Consider the following 23,861-nt stretch of genomic DNA (forward strand, 5'->3'; position numbering starts at 1 on the left):
AATCCACCTTCATCGGCCATATTTTCTGAATCTTTCTTAATGCTGAATGCGCTAGCATCCGGTCCCCCGATGACAAGGGCCTTCGCGATTCCACATCAGCTAAGACATTCGTAATACGAGGAAAAAACCGCGTTAAGATCCAGTTTTCTGAGCTCGCACCATTCGGTAATACGTAAAGCTACGGCACAAAGAGCTGACGATCTGTTTACGCCAAGTTTATTTATATAACTTACGGTCCTCGTTTTGTCGATTTTAACTTCTACTGTGTGTTTCTGTGTTAGTGTTTCTGACAGTAGAGCTTTCAGCGTCGCAAGCAAGTCTAGTTCGTTGATATGGCAAAGTGTTTTGTCCGTTGTCCATGGACCACTAGTTTTTACCTCACCACAGACTCCCTTCCAGCCCGAAAGGGTTGCGTTCGAACTGTTGGAAATGGTTGGGGATTCTGTCTGAATCACTCGACCGGTCTGAAAATCTGCTTTTGGCGACCAACAAGCTAGATCCGCTTTTCACTCCGCGTTCAATTTGATGCGTTCATGAAAATAGTTATTTGCTGGTTTGAAACTAGAGATGCAAAGCGCCTGAAAGCCTCTGTATTGAGATTGAACTAAATCTACTGCGAAGGACGCCCAATTTAAATTACCCAAAATTGATAATATGTCCCGAAGCAATATTGAGCCTTTAAGGGAAGTAGACCGACAGGAGTTCCTAAGATCTGTCGCCTTCTTGCGTGGTAGAGAAAAGGTCATGGTTAGCGTATGAATCGTAAGCTCTATATACTCCATAACTTGCGCAGGCTTCCCTTTCAGTTCTTCTTCAATTACGATGAAGCCCAGCGATTCCAGAAGACGGCTCACGATCTTAAACTGCTTCCGAGGATTCAGCTCCAGACGCCTGCACGATGAGGATGTCGTCTAAGTATATGACTACACGGATTCCCATTCGTCGAAAGTAGGCTACGACCTGGTGCAAATGCTTGATAATAGTCAACGGAGCAGACGATAGACATAAAAATTCGTATACCCCGCTTTTCCATTGAAAACGTAAGAATCGTCTGCAATCCTCCCTGACAGGAACTGATAAATAGGTGTCCTTCAAATCGATCTTAGCGAGCCAATCTACCATCCTGGCTGTTTTTCTGATTGTCTGGATGTCCTCCATCTTAAAGTGACGATATGCTACAAAGTTGTTTAAGCCCTTGAGGTTAATAACGGGATGAAAGCCCCCGGATATCTTTGGGTTGAGAAATATCCCGTTCAGAAAACCTTCTCCCTGCGCTCTAATAACCGCATCTTTCTACAGAAATGAACGGATTTCTTGGTCACATAACTCTGACTAGATGTTAGTTATGGGGGCATTGTCTAAGACACGAATTTGGAGAGCATCCGACACAAAATCCAGACAAAAACCAAGGGATACAGTGCGAGAATTTCCATGGGTCTTTGGTAACTGTTGACCATGCACTAGCAAAACTAGCAATATGGCCACCAAATTAATTATGAAAGGCTAAAGGGATTATTTCATACCTGGAATTGTTTCCGTCGTTGCTCCTCTGATGAAAATTATGACCCTGCTGACGGTTTTCGGCATGGAGACGAGTCTGCTTGAGCGTGCTCTGAGTTTTGTCGTGGTCGACGCTTATTCGCAAATGTTGGTCCAAATAGCAGATCTGCTCCCTTGAATAGCTTGTGGTCATCCAGTATCCCCATGAAATTCGGGTAAACTTCTGCCATTATGTTGCGCCAATTGGTCATCAAGATGTCGTGGTACAGAGTGGACCACAGTTTTAGGGCCGTGCGAATAGCCCGAGCGTCTTTCTTGGTTTTTCTTTTACTCTTACGCCGGCTTGATAGGAAGATGAGAGGTTTAGCTCAATCTAAAACCTTGAAAGATAATTTGTGAAACTCTTTCTCAAGCGGGTTGATATTGGATTTGGAAATGTTTTAACGCTTACAAGCTTTCAGCTCGGTGTAAACGTCCTTGTCCAACTTCGGGTTAGTGAAAATGCCTCCTTATACCTTACTTTGGGCTTAAAAGCCTCCCTTGCATATCTGGTTCATTGACTGCTAATTCCCTTGACAATCCATTTTGCCAAGCTGGTAGATTGGACCCTAGAGAAGGAAAAACTCGCGGCTTGGTTGGGCCCGTCGTCGGAACTGGACGATGCACTAGAACTAGTACTAGAACTGTAGTCAGAACTGGAGCTATTTTGGCTAGACGAATTTGAAACAGACATATTGACTGCAATAGAGCTAAAGAAGATCTGAGGAAGGAAAGAGTAAACCAAGAAAACAAAAGCTTACCCCATCCCCTCCTTTCACAGTGGCTGGAAATATGCTGAACACAAGGTCGACACACAGATAATGTTGAACTAATTAACGAATAATGACTGTCGTTATGTGTAGTTATCAGGACGCACCTACATACTCACGTAGACCTATGAATGCGTAGTAGAACAACTGCTTGGAAATTGTTAGTTTGAAGCTACACACACTTTTTCAGTACTACTAAATTTGTGGATATTAAACCGGGGAAACCAGTTTGATGAATGGCGGGTGAGGGGAAACGGAACTCAATCCAGATCGACAATCGGTCTACCAAAGAAGAAGTAGTAGTAGAAATAGGAGCTCCTAGGTTTTGAACAACAATTTTTGCCTTTACACTATACTATTTAAATAAAGCCCTGGCTGGTTCTAACATGAGTGTCGAACCCCGTCTCATTTTACTTAACTAATTTTGACCGAATAATTTCTGAATTGGATGGATTCGCGTACTCGGCAAGGCAGGGAAATTTGTCAACAACTAAATTTAACGAAATTTTGTCGAGCACTTTACCAGCTTGTTGACTTTTTTTTCTATGTTAACAAGAATGATGCGACCACTGTTATCCAAATGAGTGCCAAAATAGTAAAAGGGTAAGAATAGTCCACTCAATTCCTTGCTCAACCGAGCCGTTTTTCGTTCAATGCCGTTGAAAGCGCTTCTTCCAGGGGCATTTTTAGCTACTAAAGACCACCAATGTTATGAGTGACAAAACGATGGATTGCCATTTGGTTAACTTTTCTATATCAAACGTTTTCATCTGTCGACAATAAAAATCGCGACTGCGATAAACTAGTCTATAACAGTCGATTGCGCCCATTGAAAAATGCGCAGGTGTGATTTGTCTCAATGGATTGATTAGTCGTGCGTGCCCATGTTCAGTAGGGGTAAGTGGAAAACCACGGTTTCCGTGAAGTAAAGTGAAGAGCCATAGTTCGATAATCCCCACACGAGGAGAACTAGTCATACGGATTGGTGGACACCAGGAAACTTTCTAAAGCTCTATACAACAAATGTTAAATTTATTTTAGAAGCGTTCGAATCACCAACGAGTGAACAATGCGAGCACCAGATGGCATTGTCGTAACCCACTTTTTTTGCTTTGATTGGCTCTCACTGGGTAACGCTTTGTTCCAATATTATGTTATTAAGAATATAGGCCTTAACCATGAAGTAGGCCTCGGTTTGTGATGTTTACCCGGTGAGTAAATTAACGATTTTACATTTTTCTGCGGGTCAGAGTAAAGTGCGGACATTGCCTATGGACTGGACAAATCGCGAACTTTTAGCGGTTGACTGGACCAAAAATTTTTTGTAGAAATCCGCAATTTCCCCATAGTCAGGGTTGTTAATATCCGTATTGGCTTCGATACCAACAGTAGAACCGCTTGCGATAGTCAGTATCGGGAGGCTATCGGCGATTCTTTTAAAAATGGGTATCGGTATCAAATATCAATCGATACTCAATACTGATACTTCGTTTTCAAACAAGTTTTCTTCTGTTACGCTGAAAATTTTATCACGTAGTTATTTTTTAAGATTCTATTGAAAGTAAAATTTTGCAACTCCCGGCGTGAGGTACTTCAAGTGTAAGAATTTGCACCTGAAAACGGGGTTGCCAGATTATTTTCTTGAAAATACTTTTATCTAGAGGAAGCTTCAGCGGTTAATTTTATGTTTAGATAAGTTAAGTTATGATTGCTTAGATTAGGTTGGGATTAGGTTGAGTTAGGGTTATTGAGTTAAACTGCTTGAAACAAACGGAAATATCGAAGAGCAAGAGAAATCAGGCAGAGAATCTTCATTGTGATTTCATCATCATTGTGAATTCACTGTGTAAGTACCATTGAAACGGTTATATTCTATATCACAAAAAATCTTGTGCGTGGAGGCATTCGTTTCTCTGATGAAACCTACTGCTTACGACCCCTTACTAGAGAAACAACAGCATCTTTTTCTCTTGGTTGTAGGAAGTTGACGCCCATGCATACCATGTTTTGAGCCAATGCTAACTTAGCTTAAATCACTATAAAAGACTTTATTTAAATTCTTTAAGTATCGGGAAAAAAATCGGTTTCGATATCGACGATACCAGCAAAAAATAGTAACGGTATCTTTTTGTACTCGAAATCCTGGATTGAAATGACGCTTCAATTCATTCACTTTCTTAACACATTTACTAATAACTAAAAATACTAAAAATTAAAAATCGGGGTTTTTCCCTATAGGAAGTGATCAGCATAACTCACTAGCGAACCTGGCGGGGAGTCTTTGAACCCCGTACTAAACATCCTCCGCTTTGGAAGAAGGACGATCGGGTACCTTTCCTATTATATTGTGGTCAAACCCTCCAATCAATAAAACAGGGGATTTTTATTTTGGTGATTTTCACAATGATTGGGGCAATCACTCAATAAACAATTGTAAAGCAAGGGAGAGTCAAACTAATGATAAATGCTTTTGCTGTCGTGAAATTGGACACCGAGCAAACTTTGCCCTCAGATAAAAAAATTTGGAACCCAGTACTCCAGAGGGTTATGATGGGAATGGAAAAAAAGCTACTTCGTTTGAAGAAAGGTGAAACCAAAAACTACTGATGTAAGCGTTTGGCCCCTCGGTGGAGCTAAGAAAAAATCCCAAACATCATATAAATAGTTAAGTATTAAAATATACAGTTCCTAGGATAAGAAACAAAACAGGAAATTCTGTTGTTAATGCGCTGTTCGACACTGGAGCCGAGACAAGCGGTATTAGTAGCACATTTTTTCATTAGCTTTAAGAACTTGAGGAGGTAATTAATTTCACTAAAGAGGTAGATGTAGATCTTTTCAGCATAAATGATAGGTGCCTCGTCATGGAAGGCACAATCGCCGTTAACTTTTGGTGTCAGAAGAAACGCCACGCCAAGCACTTAGGCAGAAATTCATCGTCGTAAATGGAATTGTGGAAGATTGCGTTCTAGGGCGCGATGCATTTTCTAAACATCAGTTTATCTATAACGGATGACAACAGTCCATCTACCAAGTTCCGGAAATTGATCACTTCCAGGAAACAGAAAATCCCTTTGTGATTAGCAAATTTGTGAGAATTCCTCCAAATTCAACTAGTCTCCTAGGGACTAGAGAAGAGGAAACTCACCCTTTTAACCCTCTCAATACTTGTCATTTTGTTAGAAGCTGTAATATTCCATCCGGGCTTAGCCTGGAACCCTACATCTCTACAACACCAAATCGTTCCCTCCGTATGGTGGCTGTTAATGGAAAAAATAAAACAATATTTCTACCTTGCCTTACAGTGTTAGGAACTTCAGACCTTCAAGAAAGTCTGTTGAAACAATGGCTTCAATTAGTGTAGCTTGGGATGCAATCAACACAGCAGCCATTGAGTCGGCTCTTCGAGACATAGATGAGGAAAACAAAGATAAATTGCGTAGATTTATAATAAATAATTATAACAGTTTTGCTTTTAAAAAGTAAAACATGCCATTCACACCCAAGAGCAAGGTCCTATTCGTCAAAGGGCAAATCGAACGTCTCTAAAACAAAAAGAGACAGCTAAAAATATCATAAAGGAACTGATGCAAAATAGAATGATTCGTTATTCAATGTTCCCATGGGCAGCCCCGATAGTATTAGTAAGTAAGAAAACAGGGAATGTCCGTTTGTGTATAGATTTTAAAAAATTGAAATCAATTACAAAAAAATATTCTTTTCCTTTACCTCGTATTCACGACGTTTTAGATTTACTGCAGGGAAAGAGATATTTTTTCACATTAGATCTTGCCTCCGGATATTGACGAATTGAGCTTGAGGAGAAATCTAAAGATAACACAGCCTTCATAGTTGACGACAATTTGTACGAACGGATTCGTTTGGCGTTTGGTTTAACCAACGCCCCGGGAACGTTTCAGAGACTGATGAATTATGTTTTACGAAGAATTGTTGGAAAGATTTGTCTCGTTTGTCTTGACGAGATAATATTTTTTTCAAAAAACACTTGAAGAGCAAAAGACAAAAGACCTTTTGGATTTTTCCCCTCTTAGAAAACACGCACCTAAAAATGAAATAGCAAAAATGTGATCTTTTAGCGCAATCCGTTTCCTATCTTGAACACGTAATCATGGTTGAAGGGATAAAACTAGACCCTGCTAAAATTGAAACCCTTGTGAATTACAAAAGACCTGGTAAAGTAAAAAAATTTCAATCTTTTTGGGACTAGCCTCTTACTACAGGCGATTTGTAAAAAATTTGTCTAGCATCGCCCACCCCTTGTTATTATAGACTAAAAAAAACCAACCTATAGTGTAACTTGGAAAAAAGATGAAAAAGCAGCTTTTGAGTTCTTGCACCCGTATTTATTATCAGAACCTATCTTGATATACCCGCATTTTTTGAGAGAATTTCTGATTTACACGGACGCAAGTAACTATTGCTTAGGAGCTGTCCTTTCTTAAATAAAAGATAGAAAGGACCCACCCATAGCATATGCAAGCAGACATCTAGATAAGAGGGAAATCAAATATTCGACAATAGAAAAAGAGGCCGCAGCAGTGGTGTTCGGGATAAAACGTTTCCGATATTGCTTATATGATCAATCTTTTGTTATTGTAAGCGATCACAGGCCTCTTCAATTGTTGCAGACCTTTAAAGATGAAACAGGGTGACTAGGTAGATGGGTGATTTGGTTATCTAGTATGAAGTTCAGTATTCAGTAGCGACCAGGTCGAGTACACAAGAATGTAGATTTTCTTTCAAGAATACCGATGAACCTAATATTGGCCACTCCTGAAAAAAACAACGTAATGTATTTGGAACAACAGAAAGCCTGTCTGGGCAAGGCGATCCTTAGGTTTTTTAAAAAGAAATGAACCTTGTTAAAAAGAGGATGGAACAATGCCTTCTTAGGTAAGGGAAATAGATCATTTTTTCGTCGAAGATGGTCTACTGTGTAAACACTATGAATCTACGTCGGGGAAATGAAAAAACTTTGGACAGTGTCAAGTTGTTGTTCCGCTTTCTCTTAGTAAGCAGCTTTCACAAGAATACTATGACTACCCTTTGTCAGGACTTATGGTAACTAGACGAACATTCCTTCGTCTACAGGATAAATTTTATTGGCCTACCATGCTACGGGATGTTAAAGAATATTGTACTTCCTCTTAACCTTGTGTAATAGTTTCTAGACTGTGTATTTGCCAGTAAACTAACTCTACTTAAGATGATACAACCATGCACTTATATACCAAAAGAATGAAGGTTAAGAAGGGAGGGGTTTACAATAGCTTTTACTTTTATCATAAACTATTATCCTCAGGGAAGGTTGCATTCATGACGACCTTCTTGCTGGGTGGGGTTGCTGTTTCTGGGAGGAGTTGCTGCGGTCTATTACATTCCTTCCCCCCTTCGACAAGAAGAAATTGGTCCTCCAATTTTCCTCTTGGTCATCTGATTTTCTTCTTCTCCTTACTTCTTTTCGGCATGTGGCGTGACAATGGCTAGATGAAAACTTGTTTTTACCTGTCACCAGCTTAACCTATTTTCTTTCCTTCACCATTTTCCTTGTTTGCTGGGCTATGTGTATATGGTTGGAGACACAAAATAGACCAGTTTCGGATGCTGCGTTGCAAAATTTTAAAAAATCCAGGGGGGTTTCGATTGCAGGGGGAGATAGGAAAAAAGGGGGGTTTTGATTTATTTACCCTAGTAATACTTTTCCAATTTAGGAAATGTTCTAGAATACTACACTTTAAGACATTCTGCGTCTTCTCCAGTCTTTATAAATAATTAATCATCCCTAGTTTATCCATTATCCCCATATCCACATTTGAATCACCCATGTTTACATATTTTCTTGACACTAGAAACGCAAAAAATACTAAACAGCATCCCTAGCCTTTTACTTAAATTAATTTTCATGGATAAACTAGGGATGATTAATTATGTGCAGGATGCTATATTGTGCAGTTTTTATCTTCATAGGTAAAGAATGGTTGAAATCCACATTTGGATTCTTTTGCGGAGATAAAAATCCATTTTGTTTCACATTGTTGAAGTGTCATCGCTTGTCCGAAGCCTTGCAGTCTCGTACAGATATGTAACCCAAGTGCTGAAGCAGCAAGAATGCCGTTACTTTGAGATAGAATCATGGCTTGAGTTTTCTTCATCGTTGAAAGTTGACAATATACATCGCAGATCTCTTTTGCAAGTTTGTTTTCGTGTTCCGTTTCTATACTTATTTTATGTTGCTCATGCATTTTTGAAATTTCGAATTTAACTTTGTCACTGAATTCTTCTATATTTTTGGGTAGACCGCTTTCTGTTTCACCTTTTATTGGTACCTCCGGTACTTGTTCTAGTGTTAAAGATGCTGCCTCGGGTATTTCTTGCTGATCTGTTTGTTCAGTGTCATCAAAAATTTCCATTATTGCATCTTCCGTAATGGTGTGCTCTTTCGTGACAGGAGGATCTTCTATTTTTTCAGTTGTTGTGGGAGGTGTTGTTGAATGGTTTATTAATTTAGTTGTTGTTGTTGTCGCCATAGTTGTCGTTGATGATAGTGTAGTGGACGTGGTTTCAGTTGAGGGCAATGTAGGTTCAGTATTTGCAGTTGTAGGCCTAGTGGTTTTAGTTGTTGGCTTAGTAGTTGTAGTTTTAGGTGTAGTAGTTGTAGTCGTAGGCTTTGTTGTTGTAGTTGTAGGCGTAGTAGTTGTAGTCGTAGGCTTTGTTGTTGTAGTTTTAGGCGTAGCAGTTGTATTAGTAGGCTTATTTGTTGTAGTTGTAGGCTTAGTAGTTGTAGTAGTTCGCTTATTTGTTGTAGTCGTAGGTTTCTTAGTTGTAGTCGTAGGCTTTGTAGTTGTTGTAGGCCTAGTTGTCGCTGGTGTGCTTTCAACGGTCGTTTTTATGGCCGTTGTGGCTATTGTTGTTTTAATTGTGGTTGTGCTTAATTTTGTAGTCGGTTTTACTGTCGTTGTGGTGCTTGAAGTAGATGAAATAGATTTGTGTGTGGTGGGCGTGTGGTTAAGTTTTCGTTCTTTGCTTTACTTTCTATTTTGAGAAGAGGTGGTATAAGTGGGAGTTGTGTTCCGTCCAATGATTGTTGAGTGTGAAGCGCTATAATGGCTGCTGCTGAAAGCGTCCGTATTTGGTGCGGATTTCGATATTCGAAGCTAAAATGTTGTTTTCTACTTGAACCGTGGCAATGTCCTAAACTCAGACGTCCTACTTTTAGTGTGAGACATTTTCTGTCTGACGCCGGTGAATGTAGGCCAGTTCTGTCTGTTGCCATGAGCTGTCCTGTGTGTTCGAAAGTGCCCCAAATTGAACTGGTGTTGGCGCATTCCTGTAGAATAAGCATCGTTGTGTTTGCCAGGATGCAAGCATTAGTGTTGAACGGTCTAATGGTGAAATCAGACGTATACTCGAAAGCTTGGCCTTTGTTAGTTACTTTACTGCAGTTTCCTACGGATACTTGTGATTGCACCAAGGGATCGTTACTTGTGATAAATGTTTTTAGTTCATCTTGACATTTTGTCCAATCTGTGTCACAATTTTACATAGTTAGTTGTTTTTCAAGCCCATGATGTGTGACACATTTCCCGTTTGGATATTGTCCATTTTTCAACAAACCCCAGGCGATCATGTCCCAGATGATATTTCCACTGCCGTGATTTGCTTTCAAAATACCTCCAAATATGGGTGAGTTGATTGTGGTTGTAACTGCTTTTCGTTGTTCTAATCGGACTTCTTGAATATCCTGCAATGTTACGTCGGGAAAATTTTCTATAACATCCGGGTTGGTATTTATTGTTTGAAAAAACCACTGCTGGTTTTTCCTGGTATCTCCTTCCAAAACACACTGTTCCAATTTTAAGGTTTCGCCGACCCCTACGGTAAGACACATTTCTGATTCTTGGGAAATTAGGTAGCTGTTCTCTTTTTCTAATATCCATCTCGTTGATTCCTCTGAACAGGCTGCAGCAAATACGTAGTCGTTTGTTGTTTCCATGATGCAGATATGAGTGTTTTGTACGCGTATGGTTTGATCGACAATGTACTCAAATTTCGATCCTGGTGGGAGAGGGTCGTCCTTTGAAAGTTGACTGTACGTTATCAAAGGATTTCTGCTTCCAGACTCGTAAGTAATGTATATTGTTGCATCCTTTTGTACGATTTTTCCATTTTCCTTGATTATTTTTGGTCTTCTATGCGCCAATCTTAGAGTTCCCCAGGCGTATGAAATACTGTAGAGGTGAATCCCAAGTTGTTCGTCTTCGACTTGGGTGTCGAAAAGAAAGTGAACTTCTTGAAGAAGAGAACGTTGTGGTCTGGATTTGTACAGTTCTCTGTAGTCTTCACATACTGGTGTAGCAAGGTTGGTATTTTTAAGGCATGTTGCGATTGTGTTCTTGGACGTTTCATATAAAATTTTTGTGGTTTCTGCAGGAAACGTCAAGTACGTTAGAGGGATTCCAACCACTTTATTTCCTATTGGTACGATGTCCTTATCAGGTTTGTTAAGAAAAGATATTTCGATTTGCCGACTGGTGTCGTAAAGGTGGCTGGAGTTATCCGACTCCGGTTCTCGAGGAATTTCCAGGTATCCTTTTCCTTTTAGTAGCGTCTGAGTGTATGAACTGTTGGTTGTTCTTTTTACCCCACACGATCGTATTTTGATATTGGATGAATTGTCCTTCCTGTTGGGTGGTGTTTAGTAATCCGAAAGGGCTTTCCATTGGACTATCTGGTTTCTCCTGACGTAGCGTGATCTGTCCCGCTATACAGTTGAGTGTTTGGTATTCCTTGATGGCGTACCATTTACCTTCTCCTGTAGGAGGGGCTGTGAAACTGAGTCCCGTCGGTCCGGTTTGCATGCTACTGTCACCACATTTTTTATCGTTGACCATCCGCCAGCATTCCAAAGGGGTGATTAGTATTGTTTCTTGGGAGTAAACTGTATCGAAGGATCCGATTCAAAACGATCCGGTTATTTTCTTTGTTTTAGTCCACTGTCGACATGTCCATCCTTTCCAAGTGGCTGCTGGTTTTTGCTTGGTTACTAAAGTGTAAGTAGTGGGTATCCTTGGTGTTGGGTATTGTGTGGTATGTTTGTTCTTTTGGTTCTCCTTCGTTCCTGCGTGGTTTGATGTCCATCTTCACTGGATTTATCAGCTGCTGCTTCCTTGGTCGGCCTGATCGGCGTTGGTGTATTGTTGGTCGTCGTTGGGCTTTAACATTTTCTGTTAGGTTTTGTAGTATTTTTTCTTCCTTAGTTGTTTCTTGTTTTCTTGGTATGTAAAGTTTGAGACGATTGGTATGTACCACAGATTTCAGTTTTTTGTTTTCAGTGTGCTGGATCTCGTAGTTGATATCCGAGAAGCTTCTTGAAATTTGAAATGGTCCGTTTCATCGATTTATGAATTTTCCTGCTGCTGGTGGCGCCTTCAGTAATACGTAGTCACCTATGTTGTATTTAGTAATTTTCGTGGTTACGTCGTAGTAATTGTTCTGTCTTGTTTGGGATTTGAAGAGATGTTCTCTTGCCAGTTTTTGAGCTTTTTCCCACTGCTGTGAATACACCATACAAGTATCTTCATAGGTCTCGTATCTTCTGTTAATCTTGATATCATTGGGCATTATTGGTTCTCGTCCGAAGAATAAAAAGAATAGTGTTTCTTGAGTTGAAGCTTGTTTTGCCGTGTTGTAAGCAAAAGTAACGAACGGAAGGTATTTGTCCCAGTTAGCAGGTTGGTCTGAGACATAAAAAGCTAGCATGTTACAGAGAGTTCGATTGAACCTCTCAACTAATCCATCAGTTTGTGGATGATAGGCTGTAGTCCTTATTTGTTTGACTTTGAATAGTTTACACACCTCTGGTATCAGGCTGAATAGAAAGTTAGTACCTTGGTCTGTTAGAACTACTTCTGGAGATCCGTATTTAGTAAATATTTTATTAACTAAGACCTTCGCAATTGTTTGGGCAGTTTGATTTCTCATTGGAACTGTAAAAACAAACCTACTGGCATAATCTGAAATAACTAATATATATCTGTATCCCTTAGCAATTTCTTGAATTGATCCCACTATGTCCATTGCGATCCTTTCCCATACTCCTTCAACTAAAGGCAAAGGGTGCAATGGTGCTTTACTTCTACCTACCGCTTTTCTTTTATTACACATCAAACAACTTTTAACGTATTCTATTACGGCGGTACGCATGCATGGCCATGTGTACAATTTTTTAAGTCTAGCCAACGTTTTTCCTACTCCTAAATGTCCTGCCAATATGTGATCGTGATTTTCCTTTAAAATTTGTGGCACCAGTCTGACTGGCGTTACAATTCTTCCTCTGATATCTGCTAATAATCCTTTTTCGTTTATTTTAAATTTATTTTTAACGTCCTTAGTTGGATTGACCTTTGCCATTTCTTTTAATATTGTTTGGCAATACTCATCTTTGTGTTGGAGTTTGATCCATTTTTCCGTGTCCTTGGACTGATTACTTTCCGTTTCGAAAATGACTTGTTTTGTTCTAGTTTCCTTGGTTTCGTTTTTTACTTCTGATTTCTCTTTTGTACCTGTTGATCTTGTTTCTACTTTCGCTAACGGCACTATTGGGGTGCGACTAAGTGTGTCAGCATTTTGGTGTGACTTTCCTGGTCGGTACTCAATAATGATATCAAATTCTTGGATCTTAAGAGCCCATCAAGCTAATCTTCCTGCTGGTTCTGTCTTACTCATTAGCCATCCTAAAGGTCTATGATCTGTAAATACGGTAAACTTACGCCCGTATAGGTACGTCCTAAACACGTCGATGGCGTGGATTATTGCGTATGCCACTTTCTCTGTGGTTGACCACTTTGCCTCGCGGTCGTTCAGATGTTTAGAGGTATAGGCTATAACGACTTCTACGCCGTCTGATTTACGAAGGTCCTGTCCGTCGGACTCCGCTAAATCCGCTGATTGAGGTGCAAGTTGTATTTGAGCCAAGACTGCTCCTATTCCATATCCTGAAGCATCCGTGTAGATGATAAATTCTCGAGAAAAATCAGGATAACCTAGAACAGGTCTAGTGATGAGACAGTTCTTAATACATTTAAAGACGTCCCTTTGTTCCTCCCCCCATTTCCATTCCGCTGACTTTCTAGTGAGCGCAGTTAGGGGATGGGCTTTATCAGCAAAAGCCCTAATAAATTTTCTGTAGTAGCTAGCTAGACCTAAAAATGAGCTCAATTCTTTTACGTTTTTGGGAGCGGGATATTTAATAATCGCGTCTAACTTTTTTGTACTTGGTGTTATTCCTTTCCCGGATATGATGTATCCTAAATAATCTAATTCTTCTTTAAAAAATTCGCACTTCTTTCTTTTTAACTTTAAACCTGCTTGTTTAAGGAGTCTAAAAACTGCTTCCAAGTGTGTTACATGATCAGTAATTGAATTACTGAACACTATGATGTCATCTAGGTAAACCAATGCGAATTTGTACAATACCGTTTTCAAGATGTTATTCATTGCTCTTTGAAAAGTGCTGGGTGCATTTGTTAAACCAAATGGCATTCGATTAAATTCGTATTGGCCAAGTTCACAAATGAAAGCTGTTTTGTGTTTATCGCTTTCTTCTATTTCTATCTGCCAGTAGCCGCTCAGTAAGTCCAATGTTGAAAAATAAATAGATCCGCACAACGCGTCAATTGTGTCATCTATCCTAGGTAGAGGCATGAAGGAGGAATGGAGGAGGAGCTGGTCGGGCAAATTTGTGAGGCGATGATGATATCTGCCATCTTCACATATCTCGTTACTCTTCCGCATCTGGTGGCAGAAAAAGGAACAAAAATTCTGCCCGAGGCAGATATCATCATCGCCTCAAAAATTTCTGCAGGGCCTTATGGGAGCTGCGTCTCCTCCTTTCCTCCTTCATGGTAGAGGGTTCTTATCCTTAACAGTAATTTTGTTCAAAGCTCTGTAGTCAATGCACATTCGCATCTCTCAATCTTTTTTAGGTACCATTACTATGGCTTCAGCAAAAGGACTGTGGCTTTCTCTTATTATTTTGTTACTTAGCATTACCTCTATTTTAGTCTTAACAACAAGTTTTAGGGATTCGGGTGTTCTTCGTAGTCATTGATTAATGGGAGCGTTATGGCCTATGTTGATGTGATGTTTCACTTGTGTAGCTAGACCCAAGTCGGATTCTTGGTCTGCGAAAAGATCTTCGTGTTTCTTTAGTAAAATTTCAATTTTAGTTTGTATGTCGTCTGATACATTGAGGGCTTGTTCTTCTTTTTCAGCAATCTTAGCTATCTGCTTAGTTTTATTATTAAAGTCTAATTGAGGGAAGGATTCTAAATTACGATAATCTTGTTGTGTAAGATCTTCGTCTTCTCTATCAATTGGGATTAGTGGTATATGGATGCCTGCTTTGCTAAATGTTACGCTATAAATGGGCATGGTATTACTTCCAAAATTATGTTCTACTCCAAAGTGATCATAACATATTTGACACGATGATTTCTAGTGTTAATCTTCACATTATTTTTAGATAAGAAATCTAATCCTAAGATGCATTGTTCATTTAAGTTTTTCATAACATAAAAGTGATGGTTAATAATATGATTATCGTTAATAATAACTGAAAATTCAAATATCCCTATCGATTTAAGTTCTTGTCCTGACACCGTTCTAAAAATAGGAGGATTCGCATTTTCTACTAGTTTAAAGTTCTCATTACACTCTAGAGTATCCAATATTTTACTGGATACTAAACTAGCGGCGGCGCCAGTGTCAACCAAAGCTATGATTTCCTTATTAAAACTTCTAACGGGAATACGTATCAGTTTAGGAATTTCTACTTCTACATTTGATCCTAAATTGTATGTTAGTTGGGAGTTACGGATTGGTTTTATGGTGTTTATCGGGGACCTTGGTTGTTGGTACGTGCCATATCTGTCCAATATTCTCTTGCAATATGTCCTCTTCGGTTACACTTGTAGCAGGATATTTCTCGATTTTCAGTGGTTCGAGGGTTGTTGCCAGTGTTCTGTTGCTGCTGTGTATGTTGGTTGCTGTTATAACTGTTAATTGTGATAGTAGGACACTTAGACTTCAGGTTGAACTAGTATATTGATTAGACACAGTTATGTGCATTAATACAGGTATATCACATATATATAGACAAAACACCTTAACAGTAGTTACCCACATGCATTGACAGTTCCAAAGGTAAGAGAGCCGAGCACTTCACAGCTTGTCACGAAGAGAGGAGACAATGCGTGGGCTAAACAGTATCTGTCCGTCTGCCGCCAGAGGATTTAGGTTTGACTGAAAATCCAACACTCTCCCTCAAACTTATAACCCTCGGCGTAGGTAATACTGGGTTTAAGTGTGTCTGTCTGTTTTTGGGTGAGTAACTAATTCGGAGATTTTCCAACACCAATTTTCTCTCTCATCATTGTGAATTTTGGGCTGGGTAGAGCCTTGGTAAGAATATCAGCTAATTGATCATTAGTGGGAATATATTTGACTTCGATCTTTCCTTCAGAGACCTTTTGACGGATGTAGTGGTACCTTGTGAGGACATGTTTTGTCCTCTGGTGAAATTCAGCGTTGTAAGTTAGTCGTACCGCTCCTTGGTTGTCGCAGTAAAGTGGGATCTTCTGCTGTTCAACGCCTGTGAAATCCTCTAGTAGACAACTGAGCCATACAATGGTTTTGGTGGCCTCACAGGCAGCAATGTACTCAGATTCCGTGGTGGAGAGAGCTGTACAGGACTGTTTCTTGCTGAACCAGGATTCGGGACCGCCGTTGAAAAAGAATATGCCGCCCGACGTTGACCGATAGTCGTTTTTGTCTCCTGCGTAATCGGCGTCCGTGAATCCGACGAGTCCGCTTCGGTTTCCACCAAGCCAGATGCCGTAGTCTGCAGTCCCTTTCAGATATGCAAATATTTGGACGACCGCGTCCCAGTGAGATGGGTCGGGGTTTTGGCAATACTTCGACACTTGGCCAACGGCGTAACAGATATCTGGGCGCGTCATGAGTGCAACGTAGAGAAGAGCGCCTACGGCTTCACGATACGGGTATGGAGAAGCAGTAGTCATCTCTCCCTCGCTCTTCGGGCGTTTGCTCGTGACTAGATGTGTAGATGGATCGGCTGGTATACTTCTGGGGAGAAGGGATGACATTCCAAAGCGTTGACATAGCTTTATGATCATGTGGGTTTGAGAGAGAAAAATTCTTTTAGTTGATCGGTCACGAGTGATGCTCAGGCCAATGTAACGGGTTGCAGGTACCGAGTTGACAGTGAAGTTGTTGCTAAGGTGTGTGCCTATTTGTATAAGTATATTTTTATTAGTGCTGGCAGCAAAACTGTCATCTACATGGGCAATCACTATTGTGAACTCGTCAGGGGTTCTTCTGAGGTAGATGCATTTGTCCGCAGTACAATTCTTTAATCCAAATTTGCATAGGACGCTGTTCAGCTTGTTGAACCATAATCTGGGCGCCTGTTTGAGTCCGTAGAGAGATTTTACGAGTAGGCAGACGTAGTCTTCTTTCCCTTCGACGACAAATCCTTCTGGTTGCCTCATGTATATCGGTTTGTCTAGGGTGGCGTATAAGAAAGCTGTCTTGATGTCGAACTGGATGACTTCCATGTCACGTGATGCTATCTCGCAGAAACAGGCCTTTACCGCTTCGTGGTGTGGAACGGGGGAGAAGATTTCATCGTAGTCGACACCAGGTTTTTGTTTTGTGCCTATTGCTACAAGTCTACCTTTGTATCGTTCTGCGACTGTGTCGTAGGCCGGTTTGATTTTTCCAATCCATTTGCAATTTATTGGTGAGCAATCGGGGGGGAGGGGGACAAGTTTCCAGGTCTGATTTTCAATTAGTGAGTCGTATTCCTCTTGGAAAGCCGCCATCCATTTTTCAGATTTTTCAGACTTGAGGGCTTCTTTGTAGCTTTGGGGTTCCGAGGACTCTGTGAATAGGGCTGAAGCATGCTTGGTTTTGAAGTCGTCAATAATTGTAGTTAGTCCTAGAGTTCTTCTAAATTCTTGGTATCTTGCACTGTACTGAGGTACACGATTCGATCTTCGTGGTAGCTGGACGATATCTTCTTCTTCTTGGTCAGGGGCATCCCCAGGAACTGAAGCGGCTTGTTGGAGTTCACGATCCTCATTGTCAACAGCTGAATCTTCTTCAGGTTGGGTAGGAGAAAGAATGAGGTGTTGCTCTTGTTCCATGTCAGTCTCAGAAATCTCATGTCCGACTGTAGTTGGCTTAGTTGACTCTTGGCCAGGTGGTGTGTCAGTCTCCTGTGATGTGGAATTTAAAAAAAATCTCGTATAGAACTGAATAAAGAGTGAGATTTTATCATTGGAAATTCAAGTAAAAAAAAAATACCAGGCTGAGGATTTCGGTCGCTAGAAAGAAAGAGTCGAACCGGGTGTAGTCTGGCTGCTTTTGTGTATGTTGTTTGTGGTCGTCTGTGATGTCACTGATAAGTAGATCCTCATCAAAGGTTACATCACGGCTGATGATAAACTTTCTGGTCACCGGATCCCACATTCTCCATCCTTTTGTCTCCTCTCCGTAACCAACCAGCCAGCATGGAATTCCTTTTGATTCGAGCTTCATGTGTTTGGCATCAGGTATATGCACATACGCTCGGCATCCGATAACCCTTAGATGGCTGATATCTGGTTTTTGTTTGAAGAACAGCTCATAGGGTGTTTTTGTAGATGAGTTTGATGATGAGGAGCAGGACAGAGTTCTGTTAAGTACGTAGATGGCGCTTCTCAAAAACTCTCCCCAGAGTTCTAGAACTGCAGGATCGCCTACTTTGAACATATTGGTGAATCTATTGCTCCTCATGTGTAGGCTGCTGCGAGTTGCTTCGATGGCCGTACGATTCATTCTCTCAGAGACGCCATTTTGTTGCGGGGTGTATACGTTACTGACTTGGTGAACAATGCCGTTAGCAGTGTAGTAGTCGTTTATAATGTTGTTGTTATATTCTTTTCCGCCGTCGGTTCTTACTATCTTGACCTTCTTTCCAGTTGCAGTTAGAATGAACGCGATAAATTTCATGAGGAATTTGCCCGCATCTGACTTCTTTCTTAGTAGTGCTGTGGCGGACCAGTTGCTGCAGTCGTCTTTGTAGATCGCGTAGTATCTTTCGCCTGTTGGAGTTGGGATTGGTATGATTCCGATGTCCGAGAGAAGGATATCGCCGACATCTTCAGATTTAGTAGTGCTTGAGGTGAATGGGGATCTGCATAGTTTGCCGAATATACATCCTTCGCATAGGTATCTGATAGGGTCTTTCACACCTAGATCGAGGCCAGCTACCGCGTTCAGTTTAATCATTTTTAGTATTGCTTTGTTATTGATGTGTACTAGGCGTTGGGGCCAGATCTTGAAGTGATGAAGGGATTTTTCAGAGCTTGTTGCGACCGTTGAAGAGGAGTCTTGATTGGAAGTTCTGGCAATTACTTTAAGATGGTATAATGACTTTCCGATTCTTTGGCCACTCATAATTTCGGTATCATTCTTCACAAAGGTGACATTGTTGTTGGTGAAATGGGCTTCGATGTGGGATTCAGTGGCGACCCCGATGGAGTAGAGACTTGTGCCTAGGTTTGGAACAAATAAGACATCTTTGAATTCACCGAGTTTTCTCTCGCCATGAACGTAGGAGTAGATTGGGACAGTGCCGATTCCAAGAGCTAGAAGTTCAGAGCCACCGATTCCATTTACTACCCATGATCCGTGCTGGATTTCCTTGAATTTGCTGAAAAAGGATCGTTGATCTGTCATGTGGTGGGTCGCCCCAGAGTCAGCATACCAGTCATTTGATCTCCGTGAGATAAAACAGAGTGATGACAAGGCACAGAATGATTTGTTGTCGTCGTTGTTACTGTAGTTGGAATCGCGTTTTTTGTCGAATAGGTCATTTCTGGCTTCTCTTCGATCCTCGTCCTTCTTTTCCCAGCAGTTGTAGGCTTTGTGGTTGGTTCGTCCACAGATGTAGCATAGTCTTCCGCCTCTACCACGACCACCACGACCACGGCTTCCACCTCGATTGGGCTGGCTGCGGTAGGTGTTGTCGTTTCGTTGGAATGATCCTCCGCGATAGTCGTGGCTGTCTCGATATTTTCGGTGGCTGTATTCTCCTCTGCTTCTTGTATATTTACTTCGTGCGGCGTTTGCGTCGGATTGCTGTTGTTTTGTTCTTGAAGGGTGCGAGGCGAAGAAGGCAGTATTAGCAGCGTCAGTTCCATATGTTTTGCTTCTCAATTCTTCAGTTATTAATCTAGCTGTGAGATTAGCTAATGTTTGTTGAGCCGGCTGAACACTTTCCCATGCTGATATGAAATATCTATAGCTGGGTGGAAGTGTTTGTATGATTCTTACAAGTAGTTCTAGTTCTGATACATTGATGCCAACACTCTTTAGCTCATCAGCCATCATCCGCATTCGGTTGATGTGGGCAACTATTGAGTGATCTGGTGGATGGTTAGGTGAAAATTAGTTAAACGATCTGTTGTTGTTTTAATTATTTTGAATACCAGGGTCCATTTTATATTGATGAAATTTGCCAAGTAATAGAGATGCATTAGCAACAGAGACTTCAGCGTACTGTAGAGTTAATCTAGTCCACATCTCATGTGCAGTGGTGGAGCCTTCAATGGAAGTTTGATAGGTTGGCTCAATGTTGTAAAAGATTATCGAGCAAGCATCAACATCTCTCTCCATCCATGCATCAATAATTGCTTGGTTTGTTACTACGATTGAAGTCACATCGTCTACTACCAATTCTAATGTTTCCTGTTCAGAAGAAAAAAGGAAAATGTTGTCAGTTACCTGTGTTTGGTCACAGTCTTTAGTTGTTTGTTCTATACGTGATGATGTATATACTCTGATAAGTTACCTGTGGTGTTTGAACCACAGTCAGTCAGTTTTAGTCCTATTCACGTTTCTTAAGTTACCTGTGAGTCATCACAGTCAGTGTGTTTAGTTTGTCTCTACATACTTCTTAAGTTACCTGTGAGTCTTCACAGTCAGTACCTTTAGTAAGGCTTACATACTTCTTAAGTTACCTGTGAATCTTCACAGTCAGTGAGCCTAGTTGATTGGTTGGACTTGAGTACTCGATAGATTTATGGATGCAACTTGTCACCATTGCCATTTGTCATACAGTCAGTGATGTTTTAGAACGAGAATCATGCTGTGTGGTAGACAAGTTACAGACAAATCTAAAGAGTCTTCTGTGTTGGGTTCTCATATTAAACAGTTCGATATTGTGCAGGAGTTCTAGTTATAAGTGGTTACCTGAGTGGGTTTTGTTTCAGTGCCCAATACTATAGCTTTCAACTTTTTCTTTCTGAGCTTCAACATGACGGCATATTTCCATTGAGGGAAGTTGATCCCATTGAACTTAACATAATCTCGTTTCTTGTCAGGGCTTTCAGTCATGTTGTCAGATTACGCGTCACCTGGGCCCATAACCTGTTAATTGTGATAGTAGGACACTTAGACTTCAGGTTGAACTAGTATATTGATTAGACACAGTTATATGCATTAATACAGATATATCACATATATATAGACAAAACACCTTAACAGTAGTTACCCACATGCATTGACAGTTCCAAAGGTAAGAGATCCGAGCACTTCACAGTTTGTCACGAAGAGAGGAGACAATGCGTGGGCTAAACAGTATTTGTCCGTCTGCCACCAGAGGGTTTAGGTTTGACTGAAAATCCAACAATAACGTGCTTGATGTCTGTAATTGTTTGGTCCGTTGTAGTTTCCTTGTCGGTTGGGGTAGCCGTTTCGATATGAGGGACGTTGGTGAGATGGAAATCTGGTTTGCCTGTATCCTGAAGAATTATAATTTCTTCGTCCTGACGAATTGTAATTTCTGTGGTAGGGGCTGTTGTCTGTGTTCCTCCTTAGACTTCTTTCTCGACTTGATTCTCGGCTGTTATGACTGTCAGCAAATCGCACTCGCGAATCACGTGATCTTGAGTAGCGTTCACTTGGACGTGGTCTCCCGTTTTCGTATTGGTCAGTTGCAGCTATGGTAACGTCGTTTTCCTGTGGGGATCCACGTTTCGTATTAGTACATTTTAATTCTGACAGAGCTTCTGATAATTTTTGCTCAAGTAGTTGGATTTTATCGTCTTGTTGTTTTTCGTGATGCGTTATCCTTGCTATGACAGCTGACATCTCCTTGTCGTCTGTAGCTTCTTTTGTGTGTAGAATTTTTTCAGAAATGAAAAGTTGTTTACATAATGCGTCAAAGTCTTCTGTGTTTTCTGGCATTCGTAGATAAAGTTTTGCTTTATACTTTGGTAGTAATCCTTGTAGTAGGATTTTGCTTTTTCTGTGATCCCTCATCTTTTTCACTTTGTTTAGTAATTGTCCTTCAATAATAGTTTGGTTATGATCAGCCCTTTCTTCTTTACCAGCGATGGTATCGTAAACATTATTTAACCTTGACACGAAAGCTCTGCAGTTTTCTTCCGGTTTTTGAGTTAATTTTGAAAGTTTTTTCTCCAGCGTAGCTAAGTCGTAGGTGTCTTGAAATCTTGTTATTAGTGCTTCTTTCCAATCCTGAAATTTAGATCATCGCCTTCCTCCTCAGCGTAGTTTTCATGCCATTCAAAGGCTTCGCCTTTCAATCGATCAGAGAAGAAACGTATCTTTTGATTGTCGTCCCATTCATTGTTTCGTGCTACGTGCTCGGCGCCGCGTAGCCACTCTGATATTAGTATATCAGTGCTTTTTCCTTTAAAGATTGGAATTTCCTTTTATGCCTTCTCTGGAGAATAGCTCTCCTAGGGCCTTCACTATTGGCTGAGTGAAGTACCTGTTCACTTTCTTTGCGTCTTCGTCGTCCTGCTCAGTTGCTGGAATATCGTCATCCTTGGGATTTTTCTTGCAGGTTTTCGCGAACGTTTTTTCCGCAGTCTCCTCGTCGTCATGTGTTACGCCCATGTCGACCTTCTTTTTTAGCTGTTGATTTTCTTGCTCCAAATAGATGATTGTTTTGTTTAAGTGTTCTTTTTGCGTTTTGAGGTTTTCTATTGTTTGTTCGAAATCGTAGTATTTTTAGCTCGTAGTGGAGTGACTTGTCTCCACTGTCTGTCGGCAAGTTCAGTTCGTTTATATCTCCCACTAGTTTGGTAATTTCTCCTGGTTCGTCCTTGTCTAACCTTGAGTCGTTGGAGTCTTCAGTCTCGATAAATTTAACTTGAAGGTTTTTGTATTCTTTCACCCGGTTTTCTAGAAATATTATTTGATTTTCTTGTCCTCGTACCCGATCTTGTAGTTCTCGAAGGTCTTTATCAAGGTTCTTGTTCTTCGAATTAAAATCTAGCAAGTTTTTCTTTAAATTGATTGTCTTTGTTGAAGCCTTGTTGAGTCTGTCTGCCAAAACTTTTATTTCTTTCTGGAGCTGTTCTGCTGTTTCGGATACTTGTTTTATCTGGTTTTCTGCAGTGCTGAGTTTCTGGATCAGTCTGGTCTTCTCACCTTCAAGTTTGTTAATTATTTCTTGCCCTTCGGTCTCGACAGCTGCATTGTTTTCCTCTTTTCTTTTTAGAAGATTCTGCAATTGGCTCTCGGTTGCTAAGGTGGTTTCAAGTTTTTGTTCTAAGTCGGCGATTCGGGAATTGGCTTTGTCAAGGGAGTTCTTCAGGGCCTCGTTGTTTTCTTGAAGTTGCTCTAATGAACTACTTAAAGTGTATTTGGAACTTTTTGCCTTCTTTTTGTTACTCTCCAATTTTTTTTGTGCGTTTAAAAGTTCAAATTTTAGCGTATATATCTGTTTTTGATCTTCAATTAGTGCAATTACTGACTCTTTCTGCAATACACTGATGGTACCGAACAAACATTCTTTTTCCTTTCCGTGTGTGTAGCTGTTGGAGTAAACTATCGAGTGTTCTGGTGTTCCCACCTTGTGCTACTATATCGTCTTTGAGTGTTTTAGTAGCATTTGCAATGGTTTCTGCCGTTACACCATCTGTTACTTTTAAAGTTTGTTCTAGAAGGTAATAAGTGTAAAAATGCAGCGAATTTTGCGTCGCCTGACTTGCTTCTTGTTTCTGTGTTTGTAACTGTTGGATATTTTCAGTTGTTGAGATTGTCTGGTATGATTTACTTCTTTCTAAGTCTTGCTTAAATATTAAGTCTATTAAGGTCTTCCAATGGTCCAAAAATTGTTCTCGATGGTGACTTAGGTTTGGGTCTTGGTCGGTTAAATCAGATTCTTGTAGTACGGGTTATAAAGGTAGTAGTGTGTTCTCGTTGAGAGCAGTCTTTTGTACAGGTGAATCAAACGGCATTCGCTTACCTCGATGGTGTTCCGATGTCGGTTGCTTGAAGACTTGGTGATAGAAGCGTAGAACACTTGCAGCTGGCAAATGAAGCACAGGTCAGAAACTTATCTTCCAGAGTCTCGTTGGGACCTCCAAATGTAATAGTTTCTAGACTGTGTATTTGCCAGTAAACTAACTCTACTTAAGATGATACAACCAT

General features: G+C 40.5%; 1 protein-coding gene across 1 annotated transcript; it reads right to left on the reverse strand.

Annotated features, from left to right (window-relative positions):
• Positions 1-15,415: 15,415 nt before the first annotated feature.
• On the reverse strand, positions 15,416-19,536 carry LOC123466574 (secreted RxLR effector protein 161-like). The gene is made up of 3 exons (XM_045166835.1): positions 19,410-19,536; positions 16,604-16,673; positions 15,416-16,513 (listed from the first exon to the last, which is right to left on the reverse strand). The coding sequence occupies exon 3, from the start codon at positions 16,493-16,495 to the stop codon at positions 15,722-15,724; it is 774 nt and encodes a 257-aa protein (XP_045022770.1). The 5' UTR covers positions 16,496-16,513; positions 16,604-16,673; positions 19,410-19,536; the 3' UTR covers positions 15,416-15,721.
• Between the last annotated feature and the right edge of the window lie 4,325 nt (positions 19,537-23,861).

This window comes from Daphnia magna, unplaced genomic scaffold (genome assembly GCF_020631705.1).
Source record: "Daphnia magna isolate NIES unplaced genomic scaffold, ASM2063170v1.1 Dm_contigs103, whole genome shotgun sequence".
NCBI lineage: Eukaryota > Metazoa > Arthropoda > Branchiopoda > Diplostraca > Daphniidae > Daphnia > Daphnia magna.